Here is a 15,928-nt window from a genome sequence, read left to right as displayed (position 1 = left end):
TTGGCGTACACAGCCAAGGGTAAGTCAGCATCCACCGAGCCTGTTCTCCCTGACAACCCACTGCTGGGGCCGGGGTGCAGGCAGGTGTGACGCCACTCTCTCTCAGCCCCACCCCCACACGGCACACCACAGTCCGCCCTGCACCCAGGTGCTCAGGCCTGCAAAATCCTCTGTCTTCTCTCGGCGCCCCTCCCCCACACCCCCCAGTCCCCCTACATCAGCACGTCTGGCAGACTCGCTCCACCAGAGAGATTCAAAACCTGCCCCCTAGTGGGCTCCTTCAAAGCTGCCATCACCGCCCAGCCAGTCGCCACACTCTCCCAGCGGGTCTTTCCATATCTTACTGAAATAGGATAAGCACCAGAACCCATGTGACCCATACCCAGATTTACAACAGAAGGGTGAGGAGGAGGAGGCCGATGACCACCGTGGCAGCGTCCCAGAAGCACCCCCTGGCCCCGTTCCAATCCCGACATCCAAGGACAACCGCCGTCCTGACTTCCGCCTGACGGCGCAGACCGACGGTGCTTGCGCGCCCTCTGGTCACCCGTGCGGTCGGACGCGGCTGCAGCGCATCCGTTCACATCACCGTGCAGCCTTTCGTGGAGTGGGTCGGCTGGCGACTTGATCGTGTCACTGTGGGTGGGCACTTGGGCGAGAGTTCCCCATCTGGGGCTCTTGTAAACGTGGCACCTCTGCTTCCACTGATCTGCCCTGATTCCACCCCCTCGGCCGTCCTGCACCGCCACCTGGCCTCCACGTAGCACCCCTCCCCCGAGGACGCGCTCATTCTCCCCGCCACGAGTCTGGCACGTGCCGATTCCTGTCTCTGAAACTCTTTCCCTGCCCCTCTCTCCCCTTCCCGCTTCTGCTTCCTGTCTGCAGCCCCTCCTTCCTCCTGACGCCAACCGGATTCTTTCTGGTTCTTCCCCCTCGCACTGCCCCGCTCTTCCCTCGCAGCGCTGGACTCGGTCCCTAATCGCGTATTCGTGGGTGTGATCATTTGTTGGGCGAGTCAGGCCTGCGGAACAGAGCCCGCGCCTGACTTGTCTGGTGGCCACGCCACTGGCCCTTAGAACAGTACCTGGCACAGGATAGGCACTTGAGACATATTTCTTAAGGGAGTGCCTGAACACGCCATAGCCTCAAGGGGCTCAAGGTCAAGGGGGACAGAACAGCCTTTCTGTGTTCCCCACACAGTGTGCCTGCCGGATGCTGTCTGGGGCAGACAAGAGACACTTCCGCTGCGGAGGAGGTCGTCCTTGAGGTGACATTTGCTGGAGGGCTGTGCAGCCCCCGCCCGCACCATTCGCAGTGCCGTCTCAATAGTGCCCCCTGGAGGTGGGCACTGCAGTGGGGCAGGTTGGAAGGAGACGCAGGAAGCAACCCAGCAGACAGGGCAGGAAATCAGGCACCAGAGAGAGAGGCAGGAGCGTGTGCAAGAGTACAGCAGCATCGCCCAGGGGGCTGCGCTGGGGGAACAGCAAGTACTGGGAGAGAGGGGTGCCAGGCAGGGTGGCGGTGAGTGGGAGGGAGGTGACAGACGAAACCTGAGGGCTAAGCAGGGAGCAGACCCTGAAAGGCCTCACATGCCTCAGTAAAGAGCATGGCCTTTCTCCCGCAGGCCAGGGGAAGCCCGTGGAGGCCTTAAAGGAAGGGGGGTGTTCAGGTGTAGTTCCTGTGAGCACCTGGTCGCCTCCTTTCCCCAGAGCCTCTACGCAGGGGGTCCCTGAAAAGCTTCGTCTCATCTGTCCTCCCCATTTAGAATGTCACACACACACACACACACACACACTTCCTTCCCATCCAGTAGGCGCCCACACATTCAGACAGCAGGCCCGCCATCACTGCCTCCAGGAAGCCTTCCCTGCCTGCCCGCACTGCACCAGAGCCCCCTGCCACTCCCTCCTGCAGCACCCAGTAGGTCCCCCTTTCTATGTGTGCCTACGAGTCTTAGGTTAAGTCCCTCACACACCAAACTGTGCCTTCACTGGGGACAAGAACCACACCTGTCTTTGCTCACCATTAGTCACCCTGCCATCAAAGCACCTAGACACCCCAAAACCACACGCCCTGTGAACGACAGCATCACACAGGCCCCTCTGCCTGTGCTCGCAGTGAACCCACGAGCGGGGCTGAGCCTGCGGGCGGGGGGCTGGAGCTGTGCGGTGGTCTTGGGGGCAGACGCCACGCACGTGAAGCTGAGTCCCAGGCGTGTGTTCACGCCCAGCGCCCCAGCTAGGACACGTCCAAGGAGGCGTTTGAACCCACACCCATTTGACTGCAGAACCAAACTTGACTGACTGCATGTTCCTATTTTCTGGATCCTGGCTGTCCTGGCACGTGGGGCCTTGAACCTGGAGAGACTGTGCGCCCCAGAGCGAGCTAGTTCCCGGGGACGGGGCATGACTGCACCGTCACTGTGCCTTCGACACACAAATCAGACAGTCTGGAGCCTGCACCCCACCCTGTCTCCTCTGCCCAAGTCGCACACACCAGCCAATGTCCCCGCTGCCCTCGGTCACCCCAGGACCAGGTGCTGGACAACAAGAACCATCCCCTCCCCCCCACAATGCTCAGAGGCTGCCAAAATCGTTCACAACTTCTAATCCTAAACTTGCTTTGTAGACCCACCCTGCCTCACCCATCCCTTCCCCTGAAACCCCAGTGAAGTCACGTTCCCCACCTCCCCCCTCCCTCTGCCCCCAGACCAGAGCTGGCGCTCCCCCCGTGGCCCTGCATGGTAGGCCATGCTGCCTGTTTCCAGGGGTCTGTGCGTGCAAACTTCTTTCCCCGAGACAGTAGTCGTTTCCGTGTTTGCGTGTCTTACTGCGCCCGATGGAAACACATCCTGGGCGCAGATCTTAACACAAAAACCCTCCTAAAGTATTAGGGGTCTCAGGGTCCCAACTCCTCGAGGACAAACTCTGCCGTGAGCGTCTGTCTCTTCCTCCTGGCTCCCAACGTGGGGTTGCTAAAGGCACCCGGGAACGTTTGCAGAAAATGACCGGGAACTTCTGGGGGGCCCCCGCCTCCCGAGGATCCGCTTCAGCCCCTGTATCAGGCCCAGGCACAGAGCTAGCTCCCTGCAGTGGCCTCGGGACCAACCGGTTTTACAAATTATCAACATCTCCCCATTAGCTGTTGCAATATTAAATTGCGTGACTGGAAATGAATGAATAATCCCACGGGCAAGTGAGGGAGACCAAGCAGCGGGGATTTAATAACAAGTCCTGCCCTCTCTGCAAGCAGAAGGTCTCCCTAATTAAATATTAAAAATCTATCCACACAGCTACAGCAAAAAAAAAAAAATTGCTTTTTCAGCAGCGGAGCTTTGAGACACTTCCTCAGAGGACCCAGGTGCTATGGAAATGTCCTCCTGGGGACAGACCCAGATGAGGGATCGGGGACCTACCGCTTGACCAGCACGGTGGGGGTGCCAGGCGCAGGTCTCACAGATGCCTTGTCACAGGGGGGTCCTCGGGAGGACCACGGGACATGCCTAGGGTCACACCCAAGTGGCACAGCTGGGATTTTAACCCAGCTCGATGTGGTTATGAAGGGCACATGCAGGTGCAGCAGGTTAAGAACAAGGGTTTTGTCACCAGGTAGACCCAGATTTATCTCATCCCAGGCCTGTCCGGTCCTAACCATGCAGCCTCAGGCAGTGACCTTGCATCTGAGTCCTGGGTGCTTTGTCTTTAAAAGGGTGGCCATGTGCATCTCGTGGGCTTTGGGAGGTAACATACAGGAGACTGGAGATGCCAGCCTGGTTTCCTAGGACATGCTTCTGAAATGCCAGCTGCTCTTCTGGTCAGTGGAAGACACCCCTTGCCCCCAGCATCTCCAAAATGCCTCCTCCAGAGGGGAGGGTGCCCCGTCCAGCCCACCGCCTCTGACCAGGCTGAGTCTCTTTATTTCTTTCCAGGTTGGGGACCAGTTACCAGGGGCTGTCTAAGCTCTCTGGGGCATATAATGCATGCCAGGGGCACCCCCACTCGTATTCTCACTTAAACCTCGCAAGAGCCCTGCACGGTGGGGTTATTCCCACCATTGCCCAATGCGGAAACCAAGATGGATAAGCGGCGCGTGTTACCAAGGCGACACAAAGATCTCCAGACAGAAGGGTTCCGTCCTCCCCTGCCCGGCTTCCCAGGCAGCCCCACCCCAGGGAGTCAAGGTGCTCCACGTTTGTCCTTTAAAATAACCTTCATGGATTTCCTCTTGTTAGAAACTCGTACTTACTCCATGCAGAAGCTTCAGAACATGCACATAGGCCAAAAGAATCTAACAGCCATCCGTAATCCGAACCCTCCGAGATAACCACTGCTAAAATTTTTACGTATGATATCCCAGCAGATCGATCGATCCATCAATCGGTAGATAATTTCCTGTTTTACAAAACCTGCATTTTTTCCCTCATCGAGGAATATTTCTGAGAAATCATCCCAAACGTGTCCAGGGTTCGCCATTTCCCTAACCCTGGCCTCCTTGCTTCCTACCTTCATAGATGTTTGCTTCAGGAATGATCACATTTATTTTATATACTTAATCTCTCCCTTTTCATTACAACTACCAGGACCTATTTCTCCCTGCAGGCTCATGGGCCACATAAAATAAGAATGAAGGAGGAAGTTCCCGAATAGCTGGAAAAAGTCTTCCTCCGAGACTGTCTCCGGCCGGACCCCATTCTGGATGCTGCAGTCCGCTCTCCAGCCAGGCCGCCGCAGCCTTTGGTGTTTTAAACAGGAGTGACCTGGCCCCGTGGCCTGCTAGCCGAATCCCCAAGTATCTCAAGTTGCAGGCCTGACTAACGGATGGGGAGAAACAGGCCTCTTCCCTTTCCCTCCCTTGCAGGGAGCTGGGACCGAGTCTGAGCCTCAGGCCTGTTCCGCTAATGGAGGCTGTCTCTTGCGGTGAGCCAGCCAGGAGAGAAGGAGGCAAAGCCAGCAGGCAGTCCGTGCACAGAGCCTAAACTATGTCTCAGACCATAATAAAGGCTGGAAGGTGAAAAGGGACGTGCGCCTTCCCCCCCCGCCCCCCACCCCTCATCCCATAGCAGAGAGCTGTGACGGATGTAGACAGACATGTTTCGGGGCCTGACACGCCGCAACCTGGGAGGTCACGGGGAAGGCAGGACTGGTCACCGTGTGGGTTTCTTGCATGCCGGACTGGCTTTTCAAAGACACCTGTGGCCCGACTTCAGCTTTATGTTGAGCCACTTTGAGACGTAAATGATGAGAAACACCACTACCTCACAGCAAGGAGTTCAAGAGGACTAGGAATGCAAGCCAGAGCTCCGATCTGGAAAGTTCCATCAAAGCATCACTCCCAGCTCCACGGTGGCCACTCACCACCCCTCGGATTACACAGCTACAGAGCCCTGCGACCCGCTAATGTGTTCGCACGCTGAATTAGCTCGGCTCATTAATCCTGGCGCATTCGTCCTCTTAAACTGCAGAAGGAAGGCAGGTGCCCTGTGCCTGTCTCACTACTGAGAGCGCTGAGTCTTGGAGGAGGGAAGGGACTGGCCCGGGCTCACCAGCTCTCAAGCTGCAGAGCTGGGACTCGAGCCGGACCGTCTGGGCTGCAGAGCTCACCATCGTCGCCCTCCGGCTGACGCTCAGTCAGGCCGCCGCCTGCCCGGACCACCTCGCGTGGAACAGCACCTCCCCGGGTCGTTTCGTTTCCCTCCAGTCCTGCAACCTCGCTTTGTTTCCATTCCCAACACACCTCAGCACCTCTGATCCCTGCCTGGTTCACCCCCTTTTACTCCCTGCTTTGCCCCCCAGTGCCCACAAGAGAAGCTGGCACCTGGTAGGTACTCAGTAATTATTTGTTAAGTGAGTGAATGGCGTTATGAAAACAACACTGAATTGCTTAGACAGACTGGACCCGAATTTAATCCTGCTCTGCCAGGAATCGGCGTGTGACCTAGGACAAGTCAGGGTCCCTCGCTGGGCCCCAGGAGCCACGTCTGTGATGTTAGAGGGCAGGATGAAAGCATCTCTCTGTAATTCGTATGCTCTGCGACTTAATGCAACTGGTTACCCGGTGAAGGATAACAACCGTCTCGGTGTGGAGAGGTAATAGAGAGTAGTGGGGACTGCGGTTTACTTGACAGCACATGCCTGTCTAAAGTGAGCCCCTGCTTCTTAGCTCCAGCCCGTTGCTGCCGGGTGATAATGCAGGGCTGCACAGCCATCGCTTCAACTTCTAAAGAGAAGCTAAAAACCCATCTTTTATGTGATGTAAATGTTACGAGACAACAGCTGTGTCCTGTGGGCTGCCAGGTTGCGCTTTCTGAGCTCAACTGTCCTGCAGCGGAATTAGCCACCAAATTAGCCAAATACTTTCCAGATATTCGCTTGGCTGCTTTCTCAAGATTCTTCATGTATTTCCTGTTTGGCTCCTTGTAGCTCTGCATGCTCTTAGCAAGAAATGAGCCCTTACTAAGCACCTACTAAGTGTAAAGTGGGTGCTGGGCCTCATGTGGGGAGCAGGATACCAAAAATAAAAAGCAAACAAAACCGGATAAGAGACATCTCCCATCCCCCCACCCCACCCCACCCCGGCGAAGGAAAACCGCGACACCCAACAGTAGATGTTGTGTCCACCGAGGGACCGTTAGGCACGGTCAGCCCGTCGCGGGGGGGGCAAAGGGCGAGCTTTCCACATGGCGGCCTGGGGGTGCTCCCCAGAGCAGAGCGCCCTCCGCCTGGGGTTAGAGAGCAGCCGGGGTTGGGGTCAGCGGGCCACGTGCCCTGCCAGAGACAGGGGCCCAGGCACGCCCATACTGTGGCGGTTTCAGAGACCCATGCCGGGCGACGGTGGGGAATTGGGCTGGGAAGGTACATGGGGGGCCCCAGCGTGGAGCCTTCACTGCCAGCGGGGGAGTCGGGGCCTTTCCTGCGCAGACCCCGCCCCCCGCAGGGAGGCGGTGGGCTGGAGCAGAGAGACGGAGGGAGGAGCTCCCCTCCTCCTCCCGCCTTCTCCTGGGCGGGGCGGCGTCTGGGCGCGGGCTGCAGGGGTTGCTCCAGGTCACGCTCCTCACCTTGAACCCATCTCAGACCAGGCAGAACGGACGAGCAGACGGAGCTCCCCGGGCAGCTCACGCAGCCTCGCTCCTGGGGGGTCGGAGGCCGCCTCGCGCTCGCGGTCTGGACGCTGAAGCAATTCCAAGAGGCAGCGGGCCTTTGAAACAGCTAGTATTTCCTTTTTTTTTTTTTTTTACCCTTTCTTTTTAATGATGGTTTCATTTTCCATTTTTATTGGCCGTTCCCTGATGGCTCCCGGGCTCTCTGACTGGATGGGAGACGCGCTGGCATTTATAGAAATCAATACATTAATAAATCACGAAGTTCATAATGTCTGATTTGCTTCTAAATGAGACAGAACTATTATCACCATAAAGTCGCACATAAAACAGGCCCAATTGTGATGTATTGTGGAGCCTCCTCCAAGGCGCTGGAGTGAATAACCTTTCCCCAAAAGAAGGAAACAATCAAGGCTGAATCACTTCATTAATAATTCAAGGTGTGTCTGCCAAGGCTTCATTTATTAAGTGCACAGTTAAGAGCTTCCGAGCCGGGTCCTACAGGTGACCCCTGGCCCTCTTCTCCTGGCGTCGGGCAGACAGACCAAGGCTGCAGTCCTTGCGCGGGGCACTTAGGTCCTGCCTGGGGGTGACGTCCAGTCCCCCACTCCGGCCAAGCAACGGGCCGAAACCGCTCACACTTTGACGGTCAGGATTACCATATTTTGGCATGTGTCCTGCGCATTTTTTTTGCCCACATTTTTGAGGGAAAAATAAGGATGCGCATTATACCTGAGTATCATGATTACATGCCATGAGTATAATAATCCTGTGTCTAATGCGCACAAAAATGTGGGTGCGTGTTGCACACAGCAAAACTGGGTATTAAGGGCAGAGGACTTGGAGCCCTGTGATAACCGTGGGGGAGAAGAGGCGGGGCCTTTTCTGAAGGGCTGTCAATCATCAGGCCTCTGTCCTCACGCTCCAGGCTGGTGCTTCTGGCGTCCCCGCCCACCATGCCCTGCCCTGTTCCCGGCACTCAGGGGACCCGCGTGCTCGACTCTTCTCCAGAGTCTCAGGTTCGTTTGCGCCCACCGCAGTTCACAGAGATTGGTGATGTCCAACCTGAGCTGGCGATTGGGCGCCTCTGCCAGCAAATCCCAGGACAAGGAACTCTTTCCTCTATTGAAGAGACGCACACTTAATTCACCAGATTCGTCAGACAAGCCGTACGCGTGGCCTAGAAAGCATCTAACCGATGGGATCACTGGGTGCTACCGTTGAGAACGACCCTTACAGTAACAGCCATAATGCGTGGAGTAACATTTTTTGAGTACCTACTATGTGCATAGAGCACGTGACATGTCTCTCTTGGATTCACAGCTACCAGGCGGGCATGATTAGTCTAATACACCTTACACCGTGTGGGGACAGTGATAGGGTTAGACCGGTTGTAAAACCGTTAGCGTGCTCTCGGAGCTCACCAAGATGGGCGCTCACCCCGAGGGCCGAACTCCAGCCCAAGCTCCCTTGGCCAGTCTCCACTGTTCCCGTGTGGTGCACACAAGTTTGTTCTCACACTGACAACCACGAAAGGGTTTACTTGGGTGGACTGCGGGGGCTCTGGGGGGCTGTAGTACACTCGTTCGGGAGAGTTGAGCGTAAGCCATCTCTCCCGACAGAGCAGAAGTGTGTGGAGCCAGGTGTACACGTCCCTTCCCAAGTCCGTATTCAGCGACTTCAGGTTCGGAGCCTGCACCAGGGCGTGGTGAGAGTGGTGAGGGTTTTTACATCAGGGAAATTAGAAAATGCTGTCCGCCTGGCTTCCCACCTCCTGAGAGCCAGTGTTCAAACACCCACCAGCCTGCCAGAGTGAGCCCCCTGTCCAGGAGCCGTCGCCTGGCAAGTCTGGACGCTGCCTGGGCTGGAAGTAGGCGTTCGCTCCCCTAGCACGACCTTGACCAGACAAATGTCCTTGGATGCAAAGACTCCATGCCAACCTGAGGTGAGGCCTGTGCATGTGGCGATTTCACTTTTCCTTCGAGGAATTCCTTCAACCTCCCTCTACACCTTCATTTTTCCCTCTCAAAACTACAAGGGGCCCTTTCTCCCTGGACTCTACTTCCCCCTGACCCTATTTGCCATGAATGGTCATTGTTGCTTCTCATTCAAAAGGAGCAACAGAATGAGTGACAGAATCACACCCATGGGATCCTCTCGTTTCCCAGAGAAACCTTTTGGACCCACATGCCCTCTGTCCCCAACACGGGGTGGCCACGGCTCATTAACTGGCCACCTCCACATGCTGGCACTTCAGGGCAGTGTCCAGCTGAGACCATAGCAGAAGCGGTGGGAGGTGTCCGGATGCTAGCTGGTGGCAGGACGGGGCCTCCTCTGACTAATTGCCCCCCGGAGCCATGGAGACTGCCAGAGCTCCCGCCGTCAAGCATCAGAAGTTGCAAACAGGGCACATTCTCCAGACAAAGGGGCCCACTTAAACACCACCGCCCAGGGCTCCCTGCCCGTGGAGGACACGCGGCAGGGAACCTGACATTTCTCTGTGCAGCTCGGCGAGGGTCTTAGCCAGACTCAAATGTTGCTTTGGAGGTGAGGGCACCCAAGGGTCCCTACGGTGTGTGGCCTTGCTCCTGGCCCTGAAACACCACACGGGGCTCCTTCCCTCTGCCACCCCTGGATCTAGAGGACTCCCTTCTTCCCCAGGAGTGTCTTTGCTTCCTTACCGTTGGTGGTGCGATGTTTGAGACACAGTCACGCAGCAGAACTGGCAGGCAACAGAACTGTGGCTTCTGTCACAGTCTGGACAGTGACTTCGTGGACTTTTAATAATCGAGTTACGTCTCAGACACTTTCTGCCTCCACCCTCCAAAGCAGTTGCAGGGTGCCTCCCCTTCCCACATGCTCTCATTTGGGAAGACAGGTCGGAGATCCAAAATACCCTGCACGTGAAATAATCTTCAAGTCATTGGATCTAGAAAACCTCCTGTCGAATGAAGTAGCAGCACTCAACGATTTTTTTATTGTAGGACTTTGGGTTGTTTGTTTGTTGTTTGTTTACAACATTTTCCAGACCAAGGCGTACACGAATGAGGAATGTATAAACTCAGTTTTGCCTACAAGGGGCAGGAGGGTTTCAAGATTAAGAGAAGGGACGCTTGGGGCCAAACAGGAGTTGAGTCTCATTGAACTAAGGAGACCGAGAACCTGTCTGGAGAACTTGGAAAATCTCTCCCAAGGCTCAGCCCAGCGCTCCCGGGGCTCGTGGTCAAGTTCAGGGCGTTCAGAGCTGACGAGAGCCGTCTGTCCCCGGTGGGTCTGGGTGAGGTTATGACTCAGCTCCAGGCCTGGGCTGTAGGAATCTCGGCCTCCTGATGACACTTCGGAACCACGCGGGATTCCTTTCCCCTCTGCTCCGTGTAGATGCCAGTAAGGGCCTTCGTACCCAGTTTTACTGGGTTAAGCCATCCATCATAAAGATGGTGCTGCACTCCTTCGGAATAAGCCAACCAACCACGTGGGAGGGGAGGGGAAAGACTACACTTTCAGGGGCCAGCATATCACTGACGTGTCTCCAGCGCAGCCAACGCAGGCGAGGGGGCATCGAAAGTGGACACTGGGAACGCCAGACACGGGATTTCAAGAGGAAGCACGGCCGGGGTTCGGTGTTACGCGCACGGTCACCCACGTCATTTGCAGCTCGAGCGTGTCCCCTAGGCGTGGTTTTGCCAGCAGCCCCCAGTTTCCATAGGCCATGTTTTCATCATCAGTTACTTCAAAACACTTTCTAATTCCCATGAGATTTCTTCATTGATACCTGCCTGGGTGACTTAGGAATTGAGAACCATATCGTTGGGAGATTCCCTTATTTTCTTTGGGCTTTTGATTTCTTGCTTAACTCCACCCCGGACAGAAGACACTTTGAATACTCTGGATTCTTTGGACTCTGTTGAGACGGGCTTTATGGCCCGGGAAGTGGTCGGTGTTGGCAGGTGTCCCGTGGGCACTCGAAAAGGACGTGTGGTGTTCTGTGCGTGCCGGGTACAGAGCCCCACGCGTGTCGGTGGGGCCGGGTTCGCTCATCGTGCCGTCAATACTCATTGATCTTTCTGTGTCATCGGTCATGGGGGAGGGGCTTGCAAGCCTCCAGTTTTGATGGTGAACTTGCTATTTCTCATTTTAGTTTTGTCGTCAGCCTTTCCATATATTTCGAAGCCATAGCATTAGTGCATACTAACTGAAAACTGTTGTGTCTTACGGACACTCTCTCTTGCTCTCTAGCCAAGTTTCTCGCTGTCAAGTTTCCCGCCTGAACGTCCACTTGGTCTGCCGTTAAAACAGCCCTGCCGGCTCTTCCTGACCTGGGTTTGCCCCCCCCCCCCCCCCGTGTTCTTCCCCGTCCTTTTCCTTCGACCGTCCCTGCGTCCTTGCGCTCGTCGGTAGCATTCAGGTCGGGTTTGGCTCTTATTAGAAGGCCGCTCGCCTGCATTGAGGCTTTTCCACGTATCTTTGCGAGCCTGCTGAAAACCCTGGCTGGCTTCGTGACCTTTTGGCTTCGGCTTGGACTCAGTTTCTCTTGACCTGTCACTGAGGAATTAGCCAATGCCGTCGAGCACTAAGCAGCCCAGGCTGTCTAGCAGCTCATTGCTCTGTGGCCCCGCTGGTCTTGGCCTCCCCTCAGCCCCAGTCCTGATCCAGTTCCTGTCTTCCCAGGCTGCGGAGAGTTCTGCTCCCGGTCCTTGCCCTTAGCAGACCAGGCTCTTTGCTCTTCTGCGCAGTCCCTCGGCCTCGTCACCCACGCCGCGTAGAAATCAGAATCCGCGTCGAGTTGAAGGGCAGCCTCGACCGTCAGGCCCACTTGAAGGAGTTCCTCTTTCCTCCAGAACTGGGACTTCCAGAGCGCAGGCCACCTGGTAGCTGCCAGTGCTTCCAGACAGGTTTTCACTTGCTTTTCATTCTCCTTGTCTAGTTCCCAGCGAGGGGCCGGCTCTGCTGCGGGGATCCTGCCGTTCTTCCCCGGTCATTTCGCGTCTGCGCTGTTGCCTTATCCGCTCTTCCTTCAAGACTCAGAGAAATGGTCACCGTCCCCTTGAGGCTGCCCCCACCCCTGTCCAGTCCCCTGCTGTCCAGGAGGCACTAGTTGATGGCTTCCTCCTCTCTGCTCCCAGGGTCTTAGTCAAAGCCACACCGCTTAGAACAATTCACCAACAAAGAGTTTCTGACCATCAAGCCACGACGGCCGACAAACGGGAACGTTACAGGTGGTGCGTGCCGTGAGTTGTAAGTGTGAAACTCATGGATAACATGGGGGAATCGCAGTGTGACTTCCAGTCGTAGCATCCCTTGAGAAATGGAAAGATCTGGACTCCCTGGGCATGAGTTCCACGGGACAACAACGAGCTGAGCCACCGGGTGTCTGTCGTGGGGCAGCGGCTCCCCGGCGCAGCTCTCTGCGCGCGCTCGCCCATCCCCCGCCTCATCCAAATGGCCCACCGGCCGCCGTGAGCGTTTGGGCTGCGGTCCCTGGGCCATGCATGTGCCTCCCCTGCCAGCCTGAGAACGCCGTGTGAACAGACACGGTGCCCTTCGCCCCTCTCCCTGGCAGGCCAGAGAAGGCCACTGTATGTGTGTGGACATGGCTCTGCGAAAAGGCTGCCCAAGCACTTGCAGGGCCGTGAAACTATTCTGTGGGATACAAGACACGATACTTTTATCAAACCCCATAGACCGCACCACGCAAGGAGTGAAGGCTAATGTAAGCTGTGGACTTCGGTTAAAAAAATGAATCTGTCCATCTCGTTTCCTCAGTTGTAACAAATATGCAGAAGCAAGATGTTCATAATAGGGTAGACTACGAGGGTGGGTGTGTGGGGACTCCCTGCATCTCCTATAAACCTAAAACTGCTCTAAGAGTAAAGTCTGTTGGAAAAAAATAACTACAAATGCCACTTAATAATCAGAGCAGTAAAAGAGGGCAACTAAATCCAGCAAAGCAAGTTTCTCCTATGAAACTCAGGTCAGGAAATGAGTGGAAACACCAGTGGATTCCCACCCAGAGCTCTGTTTTTGGAGGGAGTGGGGAAATAAGCCCCTCCTACTGGGGTGGCAGGTGCGGGTGACCAAGGCGGTGGCCAGACCGCCCTCTGCATTGTGCACAGGGGTGCCGGGGGGACAGGAAGGACTTCAGTCATCACTACAGAGGAAACCCAGGCTGGCGTCCAAGTAGACTCCCGGGGGGAGAGCAGCAGCTAGAGCCCCTATGTCCCATTCTCTGGGACCTGGGGCCCCCCAACTCCGTGGTGCTCTGGGGGATACTCTGGGGCTTGATGTATTGTCTCGTTTCACTCTCGGCATCACAGGGGACTCGGCCCGCGTCCACTCTGCCCACGGGTCCCACCGTGCTCATTGGCTATTCAGCGGTGCTTTTCCTTTTCTGCCTCTTTGTTACCTGTCAGCTTGAGAAGGGATTAGAGAAGCAGGCTTTGTAGATCGTAAGCTCGGTGAGAGCGGGGGACAGAGTTGTTTCATTCACTGATACACAGGGTGGGGCAACTGTAAGCCACTTTTGCCTCACCCTGTACGTATAGTAGATGCTGCATTGATAGTTGTTGAGTAAACAAATCAAGAGTCGGCTCCAAATCACAAAGGAGCGGAGATGGGGCATCCTTTGCGGAGGGTGTCTATCTATAAGCCACCCTCCGGCCAAACATGTGGGATTTCCAAGGCCCATCCACATCCGTGCATCCTCTGCCCCATGCCATCCCATCTCTTCCGGCTGCATGGCTGCATGGCTGCGGGCATGCTCAGTGAGCCCCCTGCTGGGCGCCGTGGGCACTGCAAGGCGACCCATTGCTCTTGCCTGTTCTGACCCTGGGAAAAAGGACAGGGAGGGAGGAGGTCAGCCCAGCTCTGCTCCAAGACCTCTCCGCCTGTGCCGAGCTGGACAGTGACCTGGACACCCTCGGAGAGGCGCCGCCACGGAACACCCAAGCGTGGTTTGCTTTTCTGATGAATGGATTTGGTAAAATGTCTTCTCACTTTTTCCTAGACCTCGCCTGGTGGTATTACCAGTATCAGAGAGGTAAAAAAAAGTTTAAACTAACTCGACTCCTTTGGTCACATTGCTTTCAACGGCAGAGCTATTGAATCAAGTGTTTGTACTTTGTGCTGACTCTTGCTAACAAACCCACCTATATAGAAACCGTTGGAAACACTCTTTGAGACACAAGTTATAGGAAAAGCTTTGCTCTTCCCCTAAGCAACTGAGGTGTTTCCCTCTCGTGGGCAAATATACACGTAAGCACCCAAAGCCAGTGTGCGGTCCAGTGCGGGGACCTGCATTCCTACGTCCTCTTTTTCCCTGCGGTCTTGGCCTCCTGATCTAATCCACATTTTCTGAGGCAGTTTTCCTTATTACTTTATCTCTTATTATTATATCGTATCTACTCATGTGACTGCTCCAATCCCTGCGTGAAACACAGGGGACTGTGTCGAACCAGCGGTGAGGGAGAGAGGCGGTGAAGACGGAGTGGGGTGAGGTGGGGGGAAGGTCGGTGGGGGCGAGGTAAGTAGCACCGGTCAGACCCCAAAAGCTGCAATGCTTCTGGAGCCAGGAAGGTGGCGTGGCGGGAGGGCGTGAGCCCCAGGTGGTGGATGGAGTGAGCACCAGAGGGGCGGCCACTGCCCAGCTCTCGTACACGACTAGTCGCCTTGGGACACCCGGAGCCCAGAATGCTCAGACGATCCCCGTTTCCGAGAAGAATCAGAAATCCAAGTGTGTGCATGCGTCCCTCCTGTTCAAATACTGGCAGTTCATTCCAAAAAGAACAAAAAACTAAAACACATTTTATAGGCCAAGTGAGACCTACCTTTTGGGCTGTGTCCATGCCAAGAGACACCGTTTTGTCACCTCGAGACCAGGTGGGTGGGAGGAAAGGGCCACCCAGAGACCCCAGGAGGGAGAAGCTACTTTTCAGTCCGGGGGAAGGAGAGGATCATGGCCGCAGCCAGGGGCCTGACAGAGGAGCCCCCGCACTGGGAAGAAGACCAAAGGCGTGGGTCCCCTGCTAGCCACAGTCTAACCTGTGCTCGGGCCGGAGCCGGCTGCGGGCAGGACCACTGTCAGTTTGTCACAAACCAGCTGGCAGTTTGTGCTGCAGGAAAGCAGACGCCATTGTAGGGGCGCATGAAAACGACATCTATATAAGAGGCCCTGGACCTAGTGGTTTCTCGGTCCGGCTCTGGCACCACCCGTCGGTGTGACCGAGGACTCAAGCAAAGCCATTTAAGGACTTGTGCTACAAGCCCTTACCGTGGGCCCTGTGTGTTTAGCAGACACAGGAACTCCCTGAGAACACGGGCAAAACGCCACGACGCGGGGCATTTCCTTCCCCGAGGGTCTGCAGCTTTCACCCGCACCCAGAAGAGACTGCCACCCCAAAACTTGAGGGCCCACTTAGTCTGAGTCGCCGGCCCCAGCCTCTCCTTCAGCCGGGAACCCCCGCACCCTCCCCAGTTGCTTGTTCTAAATGGTCCCCCACTTTCTGAGCTGCTGGCACGTGGAGAACTCTGTCGGTCAGCGCTCCTGTCCACCTGACCTTCGGATGCCGGGGGCCAGGGTGTGTGGTCCCCCCCACCCCCGCCCCACTCGCCACCACACACAAGGTTTAACGACCCAGGGGCATGGACACATTTGACAAATGAGAAGTACTTTACAAACGGAAGGTATTTTAATGTATCATTGTCGTGTGGTTATCACCGCAGTGTGAAATCTCTAGGTTAGTTTCTGTCATCCAAACCCAGTCTGACTTGGCAACGGGCTCATCATTATTTTTAATAACTAAAGTAGTGACCACGAGCAATGTGTGTCCTCAGAGA

General features: G+C 55.8%; 1 protein-coding gene across 3 annotated transcripts in view; it reads left to right on the top strand.

The window, feature by feature from the left end:
* The window catches only part of KCNIP1 (potassium voltage-gated channel interacting protein 1), a 240,795-nt gene that overhangs the window by 212,352 nt on the left and 12,515 nt on the right, over nt 1–15,928 (top strand). The window contains exon 2 of one of the 3 annotated variants that reach the window (XM_045826756.1): nt 14,100–14,132. The exons of the other annotated variants lie outside the window; for them this stretch is intronic. Coding sequence (XP_045682712.1) covers nt 14,100–14,132 — 33 coding nt within the window. The remainder of the gene's footprint in view (nt 1–14,099; nt 14,133–15,928) is intronic. 3 annotated transcript variants of the gene reach the window in all.

This window comes from Phyllostomus hastatus, unplaced genomic scaffold, assembly GCF_019186645.2.
Source record: "Phyllostomus hastatus isolate PE091 unplaced genomic scaffold, TTU_PhHast_1.1 phas_contig_150, whole genome shotgun sequence".
NCBI classification, from domain to species: domain Eukaryota; kingdom Metazoa; phylum Chordata; class Mammalia; order Chiroptera; family Phyllostomidae; genus Phyllostomus; species Phyllostomus hastatus.
This window is presented reverse-complemented; position numbering and strand designations above follow the sequence as displayed.